Source organism: Dermacentor variabilis, chromosome 9 (genome assembly GCF_050947875.1).
Source record: "Dermacentor variabilis isolate Ectoservices chromosome 9, ASM5094787v1, whole genome shotgun sequence".
Taxonomy (NCBI): Eukaryota; Metazoa; Arthropoda; class Arachnida; order Ixodida; family Ixodidae; genus Dermacentor; species Dermacentor variabilis.
In genome coordinates, this window is record NC_134576.1 from 144873292 (window position 1) to 144886324 (window position 13033).

At 44.1% G+C, this 13033-nt stretch overlaps 1 protein-coding gene across 2 annotated transcripts in view; it reads right to left on the minus strand.

The window, feature by feature from the left end:
* The window catches only part of LOC142557732 (uncharacterized), a 134581-nt gene that overhangs the window by 106714 nt on the left and 14834 nt on the right, over window positions 1–13033 (minus strand). For both annotated transcript variants that reach the window (XM_075669784.1, XM_075669783.1), the window contains exon 3: window positions 5514–5944. In XM_075669784.1, the coding sequence (XP_075525899.1) occupies window positions 5514–5944 (431 nt within the window). The remainder of the gene's footprint in view (window positions 1–5513; window positions 5945–13033) is intronic.

Consider the following 13033-nt stretch of genomic DNA (forward strand, 5'->3'; position numbering starts at 1 on the left):
CATCGCATTATCCCTACTTGGTAAAGAATTGTATTACAGTTTCATTTCATTTTCATTTCAGTTATTTTCACCCTCAGGGCTTTACAGCATTACAGAGAGAAGCAGGCATGAGCAAAAGCGAAGAACAAGAGAAAAAAAAACGTTGCAACAGTTGAACCATTCAATAACTGAATCAGTGGGGGAAGAGAAAGAATTTGCTATTGCGAGAATTTCGTTGCTGTGAAATGAGAAAGCACAGACAGGGAATGCGCACCAAAACAAAACTTTGTGGTCAAAATTCCACTAGCCTACTTTGGCAAGCCTCGCTCGAGGCTATAGAATAGCATTGCCGACGGCACAAAGTGCACCCCATGCATAAAGTCAGCGATGGCAGCACTAACGTCAAGTGGCATCTCAGTCAATTGGTTTTGGAGATAAAATCCCTTTCGCGAGATTTCACTTAACTCAGCAGCAGAAAAGGAGCAACTCCCTCCAGTGCATGCTGTCACCCATGGACACTGACACGTACAGTGCCGAAACTGAAAGTGATTGTATCTTGCATCAACAAAAGCAACCGACCGAGAATATACTACGCATTAGCGCAAATCTACGTTCGGCGACGCCATATCCACATGCAATGTTAGTTAGGTGGTACCAAGCCAGCGTTCAAGCAAGGGACGATCGGACGAAGGAATTCTCGGACGATCGCTTAATCACGGTCGAAGGCATGACAGCCAACGCTGTAGCCATCTTAAGCGCTTAACCAAGTTCATGTCAGTAGGATGTGAATGTTCTTTTTTCCTGCACTTTTCTGCACCGAGGCACAGATTAGGCACTGCATTAGGTACACAAAAGGCGAACAACAAACAAGATGGCAGCAATGATGTTTTCCAGGTGCACACAATCGCTTACACCGACTGGCTGTTTTTGTAAACAAAAATAGCATTGGCCTCACAGGCATGTTGTGACAACATTTTACGCAATACAAGGGGGGAGAAAGTGCATTTTAGTACTTTTTGTACTCTGTTAGCATTAAACAGGCACAGCAAAACCCCATCATACCGTACCTGCTCAAACAGTAGTCTTGTTTTAAAAGTAGTAAAGTCGAACCTTCGACTAGTGGCCATTGAACATAATGCGTTATGTATCTGCATAAACTGTACCAGCTTATTGTATGAACACATAGTGTTTCTACTTTTCATCGTGCAATCATGGCGGTAGGTCGGCCCAGCAGAACAAGGAGCCTCAGAGATCAGAATGGCCTCCAAGCGCAACTGCAGAGGGCGCTTGGAAGGGTGAAGCCACATCAGCATCATCATTTCGGCGCCATGCCAGAGAGAATTGTGGCCTAGAGATGGGCAAAGCTTTTCACTTCAGTGAGCGGCTTGGAACAGCTCAGCTCACTGAAATTAACTGGTTCATTTGAATGGCCCACCGGTTCACTTAAATCTGTAACTTGTGTTATGGATGCGGCACTTCCACCCTTTCTCGTTTTTTTATGCCGGCTCACCTCCCCAACCTCTGCCACACATACCTTTTGCTGTTTTTTTTTTTGTGGTTTGTTTTTTGCTTGAGCACATGCAAATGCGCAATACTAGCGATCAGGCCATCATGCACCAGGACAAAAAAAAATGAAGTCATTACCACACAACAGATCATTGGCCTCGTTTTATTGACATGTTAATGATACATGCTCAAAAAATGCACAGAAGTGGATGACATGGGCGACATTTTCACAACTACATTAATTAGCACGAATGAAGACCAGGACATAAACTGCACATTGACCTTTGTCTTTAAAAGACACGGATGACTTCATCTCCGAAGTGTTGCACCAGCGCATGATGCGCCATCAGTGAGAGTCATCAGACATCATTCTAACAGCAGCAGGCAACTAACAGCACCATCCTTTGCCAATTAAGGCTCCTTTACTTCTCCCTTCAGTTGCATCGGGTGCCACACTACAGGACACACACAACACCAAAGGGACTGCCACGCACAACGCACACAGCGAGTGAGTACGAGCAGCGCGAGTCTGCCACGCCGACCAGAACTTGTCGGCAAGAAAACGAAACCACGAAACCCAGCAGAAGACCTGGCTCTGATGGAACGGTTAGTCACGGCTGACCGAATGCAGGGGCCGGCTTCCTCTCTATAAAAGAACCTCCACTCACTTTTGCTGAACCATGGCTCACTCATTCTTTAAGAAGAGCGGCTCAAAAGAAACCTGAAGGCAAGGGTGTGGTTGCAACTCTTGTGAGGAAGGGCAGGAGGGCAGTTACTTTCTCGCACTGCTAATAGAAGGTGCAGGAGTCTCACACAGCAGAAGACCCGGCTCTGACAGAATGGTTCAGCACAGCTCACTGAACGAGAGCAAACCGACTTCCTCTCTCCAAATGAACCACAGCTCACCTCTACTGAACCACGGCTCATTCATTCTTTAAAAAGGGCGTCTCAAGAGATCAAGGTTGCTCCTCAGCAACTCATCGCTATTGTGACCCGTATTGTGTCGTTCTAGCTAGGAGTCAGGTCATGCCAAAACTCTGACAAAAACTGGGTGCTCAGCATAGAATAAATCCGACATCGATCGTGCTATCAATAGTGGCACGATGATGTCGGCGCTGGCATGCAAGAAGGATCTATCTTTGACTACGGTGTGTAGCATTTGGAATGCGATGAAGTTGCTTGGCAGTGCTGCTACGACCGTGAAAAGATGTCAGCTACGAGATTCGGCTTTTCGCCATCGTTGCATCTGTCATTGCCAAAGTGTCGCCTAACGACAGTGATGAAGACATGAAAAGCAACAGTACTGGCAATTCAGCCCTGACAGTGGCAGAACCTGCGTGTTACATCAGCCTCATGCGGTTGACTTAAAAGGCAATGAATGGGAGCTAGTTGGTACGAATCCATGGGTGAAAAACAGCGCAAAATAAACATGGACAAGGGAGGAACACAGGACGAGCGCTGACTGCCAACTACTAGGGTCACATGCGTGTGTTTGCAGAGAAGAGGAGCCTGGCGGAAAAGCTGGCTTGCAGCTTAACTGAGTTTGAGGCCGCTGTCATCGCTGCTAGGCCGTGGCAGCATCAAACATAAAAGACTTCTGACGTGTGAAGTGAATAAATACTGCATGTGTTTTGCCCTTTCAATGCACTCTCTCTGGGTTCCATTTTTGACATGTAAGTGCGCAATCTCACGCTAATGCGGTTAAGCAGTACTGCTGTTTAGTAGGTACTTTTTCCGAGCTCCCGGCAATTACAGTTTAATTAGATTTTACTGCAGATAATAATATGGGGTCCAATGTATTACCAGTAGATTTCGTCTATCAGTTTAGCAACGTTTCATTGTCAAGAGATACAAAATGCATCGAATCCCAAGAGGCACTCACCGAGGATGCAAAAATGTTTCATTGTGCCAAGAATTTCACTGTCTCGGGCTTCTGTTTTTGTGGGGTGTGGGGTTCTCACACCCGTGCTCTTGGGACAAAGGAATGACAACACAGTAGTGCAAACAATCACAAGGGCATTTATTGCACCTTTCATAGATCAATGCCTGCTAGCCGAGTTGCTATCCCCAAAACATGCCGATGGGCGCGCGACAAATCTAGAAGTTCGACTCACTGCGACCGGATAGCGAGCGAATATGTTCGCCCCATGCTGGATCCGAACGCCTGGTTGTTCGCGCGTACGGTCACGCGAACGGTGGCGCGTTCGAAGGCAGGCCACGCGAGGCGGTCTCGCAGAAGCATGGATCGGCGCGTGTGCGGGATGTCCGCGGCACTCCTGGCCCGCCGTTCAAGACAGACCCTTATCTTTCCCGCACCCCCCAAGTAACCCTGCCGTGAGGCGGCGCTAGCAGCGCAACACTCGCGCCCTCTCTCGTACTGCGCCTCAACCACTCCGACCGCCGCGGGCGCCAGGCCATGCGGCGAAGCCAGATTACAGGATACACGCCGTGCGGGAAAGCAACATATCAGGGGACGTGTGAGAGTCTCGCATCCCCACAGGGGTTCGACTGTGTATACGTTTGGCGCATACTGTAATGCTCTGATGAAGTGCCTCCTTTCAAAAAGCTTGCTTGGCATGTGTTGATTCAATACTACATGCGTTTGCATCCAAGATAAAAGCCGTGCAAAAACAGCGATTTATTTTTTAACTTGTGTAAATGATGCAGCACTTGGGGACGGTGGAACGTCACAACCTGCGACTTTGAAGTTCAATACAACAGACATTTGGGCTCATCGGTGCATATTCATTGTTTGAATACACTACAAAACTAGAGTGAGAACAAGCAGTAAAGAACGTATGAGACCAATATTGTTTACTTAGGATTCTAATGTTTTGTTGAAAAGAAGCAGAATGTATTAAAATAATGCTGATCATGAGCTCGCATGCCCAATATTAGGAATGTGCTCCATGCAAGTAATGAACCAGTCACACGACAAACTGAAAAACTATATCGAAATGTGTTTTATTCAGGGTTGCACTTTCTTATCCCTACTTTGCGGTCTGTTCACAATCTAGTATCACTATGTATTTAACACACTCCATCAAAATGCAACAACCGTACAATAGGTGTATTCACCTGAAGAACTTTACAAAACCATTTTGCAGCCAGTGAGTGCCAAGCCAAACTGTGAAAGAAACATTTACTTCCATCGTGATCTTGTCAGTGAGGTCAAAATCAGAGCACCTAGCATCTTATTTTCTAACAATTTCTTCAGCATCTGTCATGATGCGCATCTTAAAGTCAATGTGGTCAAAATATCTGCTTGCAGCATTACCTGTCCAGTTACACACTCAGAAACATGTTGGAAGAAAAATCTTTGATATTGGCCAAAATATCTGCTTGCAGCATTAACTGTCCAGTTACACACTCAGAAGAAACATGTTGGAAGAAAAATCTTTGATATTGAAATCTCACAAAATCTCCCAGTGATGGCAGAGTACAGGCTTCTAACAAACTGGTTTTATGCACTCATTCAGCTACCATTGCTTTATGCTTGTTCAGAGCTATTGCCACAAACCTTATGGAATGAGGATCGATAAAAGCACAGATGATAAGCAAACAGCATTTCGTATCTAGCAAGCACTGTATGAGTGGGGTTGCATTGTGAATCACTACAACGTCAAGATAAGCACTAAAACATTCCACAATAAACAAGGATCCACTATATGTGGGCCGACATACTGCTGCCATTCTTCATGAGGCAGATTTCAAAGCACTTCAACCAGTTTAATTGCACCAAACTATACATAAACTTTTGCTAAGCTCAGTTTGATACCCCTAAATGAAAACTTTATGCAAAGCCCACAGCAACGTTTTCTTTCAATGCTGGAGTGAGTTTTCACATGTCAATATTTCAAAGAACCAATTACTAATTACTATACAAAAAATTTTTTTACTCAAATTTGATTGTCTTTTTGTAGAAATGTACTCTCCATAGCCAGAATGTGAAGAAGAGGTTTCAATTTTCCTTGATTTGGGATGGTGTTTAGGCTATTACCCTAAGAACAAAAAATGGCGAGACCTACTTTTTGTCTCTTGCTGGAGCTAGTTGTTCCAATGAGACTTGTTCGGCTGCTGGGACTGGGTGTTGCTGCTAGCCACTGCTGCGACTGTTGCAATGGCCACTCTGATGAGTGCTCTGGTGATCGTTCCAACGTCCTCTTGAATGTGTGTCCTACTGGTCTTTCCGATAGCCTCTCCGATAACCGCTCCGACAATCGCTCTGATGGTCGTGCATATAACCTCTCCAATGGCCGTTCAAATGTCCTTTCTAATGACCTCTCCAACAACTGTTCTTGTGGCTGTTCCAAAGGTCGCTGTAGTGGTGTCTCTGGCCTTGATGTCAAAGACTCCGAGATGCTGGATGTCTCATTAAAGTCCTCGTCCGGTCCCGCAGCACAGTCCCGTGTCGACCGTGGTGACCCCATGGGCACGTAGGCTGAAGGATCCCTTTCACCTACACCAAATACAGTGTTGAAATAGAAGTTTAAAAATTGGGGAGGACTGGCACACAAGCAAATTCAAGCAGTAAAAATGGAATGAATAACTAAGAAAAAAATTGGACATCTAATTTCTTGCATGAGAGGAATAATAGCTACCACAAATTAAGTTGACAGCAAAACAGCAGGCCAGTATGCATTCACTCCAGTTGTTACATAACTACACATAGCTGAACAGTGGCATGAAGGAGTGCTGCATGAGCAACAAGACCTGTCACACTTGCTGTGTCTGGTCCTTTTACTGGTCAAGCACGCAGGAGAAAAGTGGGTGGGTATGCCAAATCCTGGTCCATCTGAATACATATTACATTGAATGTATAAAATCTGCTACATTTGAAATGTTACTGTTTATCATCAGCCTATTTTATGTCCACTGCAGGACGAAGGCGTTACTGTTATTACAACCTAAATATTGAATTACAGCCTAAATACTGAAAAGAGCAATGCAGCCAAATTGCACTACATAGTGACTTAAGCAATTGCCAAATCCCCCCCTCCCCACCCCCACAAAAAAAAAGAAGGTTGAGGAGGAGAGGGGGAAGGAGCCAAGACTATGTAAGGGCTAGGAATATGATGCCTATACTGAATAAGAAAAGTTCATTGCCAACTGCAATTTTCTTACCAAAAATTAATTTTCAGCATGCAAGAGGCCCTAAGAATAGCCCAATAAAAACACTTTGCCACACAAAGCATGTGAAGCGAACTGTAATGCTGCTCTGGAATTTACCATTTCGGCATAAGGAAGCTTTTCCTGGAGTGAATCTCACTATTTACTACACCAATTAAAATACCTTCAAGTTTCTTTCAAGCTCGCCACACACCTACAACATGCAAGCACGGTAGGCTTGCATATTGCAAGTACAAGCGCAGTAGGCTTTTTTTTTTTTCACTGCTGTTCCAAACTGCCTTATAGCAACACTGTACAGGAGAACCACTACAGGCACCAAGACAAATTAAAAGCCACAGCGTAGCCTCAGCCTGATGAATTAGCGAGACGTTGTCACAAGTCAAAAAGTTACAGCCACTTCTATGCCATGCAAAGAAATAATATTAAATGCAAAAGATACTGAAAGCATCGCTGAATTTTCAGCATTTATGCATCACTACAAGTTCATAAGAGTGGCTTGTTCGGCTAGTTGGCAAATGGTTATATACTAGGAGAATGCCAGCAAAATTGAAAAAGGGAAAAGAATTAGAAGCGGACATAGACAAAGCGACAGGAAGATGGTTGGTCACCTTCCTGACTACTTCGAACCTTCCAGCCACCTTCCTGTTGTTTTCTGTCTACTTCTCGTTTCTTTTTTTTTTGTTTCCTTTTTTTTTCAAGTTTCCTGCCATTCTCCTAGTATAATCACAACGAGACTTGAAGAATGCAAACATTATACTAATTCACAAAAAGGGAGGCATTAAAGAATTGAAAAATTATAGGCCCATTAGTTCACTCCCAGTATTATATAAAATATTTACCAAGACAATCCCCAATAGAATAATGGCAACACTGGACTTTAGTCAACCAAGGGAACAGGCAGGTTTCAGGAAGAGATATTCTACAATGAATCACATCCATGTCATCAATCAGGTAATCGAGAAATACGAAGAGTACAATCAACCTCTCTATACGGCTTTCATAGATTACAAAAAGGCATTTGATTCAGTAGAAATACCAGCAGTCATAGAGGCATTGCATAATCAAGGAGTATGGACCGCTTACATAAATAGCTTGGAAAATATCTACAGAGATTCCACAGCTACTTAATTCTGCACACACAAAAAAAATAGGAAGACACCTATTAAAAATGGCGCTGGGCAGGTCATGTAATGCACAGATTAGATACCCCGTTGGACCATTAGGGTGACAGAATGGGTACCAAAAGAAGGGAAGCGCAGTAGAGGACTGCAGAAGACTAAGTGGTGCGACGAAATTAGGAAATTTGCGGGTGCTGGTTGGAATCTGTTGGCACAGGACAGGGTTAATTGGAGATCGCAGGGAGAGGCCTTCGTCACAGTGGACATAAAATAGACTGACGATGATGAATCACTATGAGTACACCCACTGTCTCCACTGTAATGCTTTACATTGTGTTATGAATAATCTGGTTAAAAATATTCACTTAGAAGCTGTGGTGGCATCGCGCATGACACCCGCACAGTGACTACTGCATCATCATTACCAAACTTTACAAGTTCACTGCAAAACAAAGGTTTCCCTAAACAACGCCCAGTTACTTCTGCCCACTACTTGATCCGTGCTTCCACTTTTTAAAATCTCATGATTACATATTTTCTGCTACCCTCGACTGCTTTTCACATTTTCTTGGCACTAGCATTCTGTTACTCTGATCAACTAGTTACCTGCCCTACAGATTACCTGACTCGCCCAATTCCATTTTTCAAATGGTATATCCATCTGCATTTGCTCTTTTATCTGTACTGCTATCTTTCTATCTTTTTTTTTTTTCGAATGAATAAATGTGTTTAGTGTCGCAAGGGCCAGGTATGGCCAAAGAGCACCATTCCAGTGTTAAAAATGTCGCAGTGGAGTGACGAGTTCTATGAAGTTGATGTGGCGTGGCTGTAAAGGGGCCTTAAATATAGTCGCTGCAAAGTGCGTAAAATCTACATGTAATAAGATTATGGCGATGACTACTGACGTGTACTATGAGAATTAAAATGCGCTGCGAGAAAATGATACAATATCAGGGTGTTTACCAAGTTGACATTTCCAAATTCCCCAAGTTTCTAAATTCCCTGATTCCCCAAGTGCCTTTGTAAAATTGCCTAAGTAAGGCAGAACTTTTTTTTATGTCAAGATGGGCTGACACCATGTCGCCCGATGCTGTCACTATCTTGTAAGCAAGTGAAAAAATAAACTACTTAATCCAGTTTGAATAGTAAGGAGCAGTGTTTATTTTACTCAAAAAGAGAACAGAAGGAAGGGGTTAGTAAAATGCAAAGCGAATAAGATGTCTTCGAAAAAATGGTAAAACTCATTGCAAATCGAGTCGAACATACTCAAATACGAATAAAAAGGAGATGCATACAGAAGCAAGTATTTTAGAAAATGAGCTACTTCTATCAACTGATAGCTAGCTCATTGGTATGAGGCCCGAACTTTGTCACATGTGAGATTCTCTCGCAACAGCTGGTAAGTCAACCTCAACCTTCCCGAGACTCCTGACATACTTTCAGCCTGCGCGCAATGACTCAGTGTTGCATTTCACTGCTTTAAAGAGTCTCTTTTGGTTTGGATGAGGGACACCTCCATTTCGGTGTCGGCCAACATTTTGTTTTTGGAGCTCAAACTCTTTCAAAGCGGCAGCAGCACGCTTCCTTTCCCATTCATTCCTCAATGCATAGGTCCTTTCTGTTCTCGCGTTCCTTCCGCCACGCATTCGCCCCACGGACCACTTGAAGCATCCTCTCGGTCAGTTGTACAGTTAACATTAAATTTTTTGGACTCCCCAGGGGCCACGAAAACGTCCGAAAAAATCAGCAAGTTGGGAAAAAATGTGCAATGTCCTTTTATTTATTTACCAAGGTACCCACAGCGCCATCAATACGCATTACAGTGGGGGGGCGGGGGGTATTACATATAAGAAGAAAAATACATAATACAGGCAGCATAGGATAAAACGCCCCAACATGTTCATGTCTATAATGTCCTTTACTGCCCTTAAGGGCTCAAATCATAACAGGCACATCCAAAAAGCTCTGAAGGCTTGCCAGTACACTTATTAGGCATATCGCTGCTCGTACTGTGACAGGAGATGGCGGGTGCACGCACGTGTAATTAAGGAATACATACTGTGCCCCGAGGCAATTTCCTCTTCCCACGCTAGTTATGCTTCACTGCAATATTTTTGCATATGCTTCACCACGTAACACTTCTGTACAAAGGCGAAGCTGACTTTCAAGAACGAGCATTATGCAATGCACCGTGCTTTCCAAGCTTTGAAGCCAATCGCAAGGACCACAAAGGCGGAGTCAGTGCCATTGCTGAAAGTGACGAAAAAATTTGCCTGTGGTTTAGCTCTGGTTAACCCTAGTTGAATTGCGAAAGCAAGAGCTGCATGGCTACGCTTGTGGACTCGAGTCTTCTTGCACATTCTTCCTCCGTTTCCTCGGCACGTTGTCTACGCAGCGTCTCATTCAGACGCTTTCGAGAATTCAAAGCGGTATCTTCCGCAGTTGAAGAGTCACTTCGGGACGTGGCACGACTTCTTCCAGCCGCATCTTCATTACGATGCTTCTAGAGCCATGCGGCGCGTTCTTCTGGCGTCTCTTGAGCACGTCGCTTCGTTCTGTCGTTGTTGCATCTCTTTCGCGCTCTCCATAACGACTAAATACACTGAGGAGAAGCGCATATATATATATACCCCCCCCACGAGGTGACACCTCCTCTCCCTCTACCCCAGCGGACCACATCTGGTGGAGCAAGCGGCGACAACAGCGGCATCGACAGCGGCACCATCTGTTGGGGCGCGGCTGCGGCATTGCTAGTCAACAGCGGCCAAAGGTCGTTCGTCAGCCACGCCATATGGCATACGGCTGCCTGCATACGGCCAACAGCGTGACGAGCCGAAATGGCTCGCTGACTGGCGCAGTAAAGCTTTCGCTTTAAAACTCTGCACAGAACGGCAAGAAGCTTAATAGCGAATGTCAAAGTAAGTAAGCCTAATGTTGCCGCCACTAAACAGTGAACTCCGCAGTGGTGGCTACGGCTGCCAGCGGATTGTCCGAGTGCCGATTTGAGGCAGCGAGGTAATCAAAATGGCAGTGGCATTGGCTTTGATTAATGCCGTTACGGATCTGCAGTCATGGCAAAAAGTCAGGAAAATCGGATAGCGAAGAGTTCTTGAGTCTGAAATTCCAGACAATGATTATGATGATGATGATGATGATTGGGGCTTATTGGCGCAAGGGCCAGAAGTGGCCAAAGAGCGCCAAGGCTGTGATAAACTGCCGTTGCTGAATGATGATCATCGAGAAGTGGATGAAACATGGCTGTATAGAGGCCTAAAATATATTCTTTGGAAAGTGCGTAAATATATTCTTAATAAAACTAGACAATGATACATGATATATGCTATGGAAAATTATATACTACGAAGAGGTCACATACTAAAAGATGTCGCTACAAGCAGCACTACTGCCTCACCAAGGCCCTTAAGCACAAGGGCCCACAGGCATGCGCCATACACATTGTTACTATCGCAGCATCAGCCTCTCGTGAGAGGATGTGCTACGAATATCATGTGCTTTTAACACGCAATAAATTGGTATTTTATAAAAAATTTAAAACTTATTTAGGATCAAACATTAGTTCCACTCCAAGAAACATTACCAGATGAAGGGAAATGTGGCATCGGTGTGCTATAGGAAAGTGCCTTTTTCGTTCAGCTTCTGCTTTCCTACACTACACCAAGACATGAAGAAGAACGGTCAGCTTCTCACCACACCTATCGCAGAGTATGCTGACTGGTTCACTACCAGTCAGCAGGTAACAATGAGTACCATATGCATGTCGTATTCTCAGTCAACAGAACATGACATCAGTTTTGTTACTGAAGGCCAATTTCTTATGTTCGGCTTAATTAAGTTTATTAGAGTTTTCACGGTTCCATATGGATTGCCAAAAGTTTGTCAGTGTTCTGTGCAAGAAAGGCTTCAAATCTGTGGGAGGGATAGCTATGGTATTGTTACAGGATTTCGTTGTTATGGATTTAGCAAGTTTGCCTGCAAGCATATTGCCCACTATGCCTCTGTGGCCTGGCACATAACATACTACTATATGTTGGTTGGATGCATATATAGTGCACAGACATGAATAGAGGCCACTGACTACTGGATTTTTATGTTTCTGCAAAGACACTAAAAGCTCTTACTACGCTCAAAGAGTCTGTAAATATCACAGCTTTTTCTAGTTTTAATGCCTTTATGTGTTTTAAAGCTGAGAGTAATGTGTAAGCTTCTGCCGTAAGGATGCTTCTATCTGCGTGCAGAATATTTCATTCCGAGAATGATGGCCCGACAGCCATGTAGTATACGCCATTAGCTGACTGATGTGTCGATATGAAATTCTGGACAGAAGTACTTCAGCTGGAGTTCCAGAAAGAGCATACAGATGTGCATCTCTGGAGCATGCTTTGTAACTTCAACAAACAAAACATCTCGCATTCTATCGGTTGCCACAGCCATGGTGGCAACATCCTTGTAGGAGCCATCAGTGGATGCACATGTAATGGGACGTTCATTTCCTCGCTCAGCTTCCACATGTGTAGTAAGAAAGGTTTTCTCATTGAAGGTCGGTTTTGCAATAGCGTGGCTAACGTCAAATCATTAGCGGTTTTATAAAAAGGATTTTCAGGATTAGATTGTACTTTGAGGAAGTATGCAAAGCTTGTATATGTTCTTTGCAGGTGGAATGACCACTCATTAGATTCTACGTATAAACTCTATATAGGACTTGTTCTGAAGGCGCCTGTGGCCAGGCAAATATTGAAATGGTGAATGGGATCCAAAATCTTTAATGCACTTGGAGCGACAGTTTGATACATTGCGCAACCATAGTACAGACGTGACTGTATAAGGCTCTGCGCAGGTTCATTAAGCAGCCCCTGTCACTGCCCTATGTCGTTTGCGCAAAAATTTTAAGAATGTTCATTGTTTTTAAACATTTCGCTTTCAAGTACTTTATGTGTGGGAGAAATGTCAGTTTAATGTCAAGTATAACACCAAGAAATTTGTGCTGTGTGTTCAAAGGCAAGCATTCACCATGTAGCTGGATATTGGGCTCTGGGAAAAGGCCCCTCTTTCTTGTAGAGAGGATGCAGGAGCTTTTGGGGGGATTCAGCTTAAAGTCGTTCTGATTTCCCCATGTCGAGACTTTGTTGAGCACAAACTGAAGGTGTCACTCGCAGACTGCGATGTTAAGCGATTTCAATGTAATCTGCACAGCATCGACATACGGGGCATGACACATACTTTGTGGAATCCGCGAACGTAAGGAATTCATTTTAACTACTGTATAAGTACGCTAAGTACGC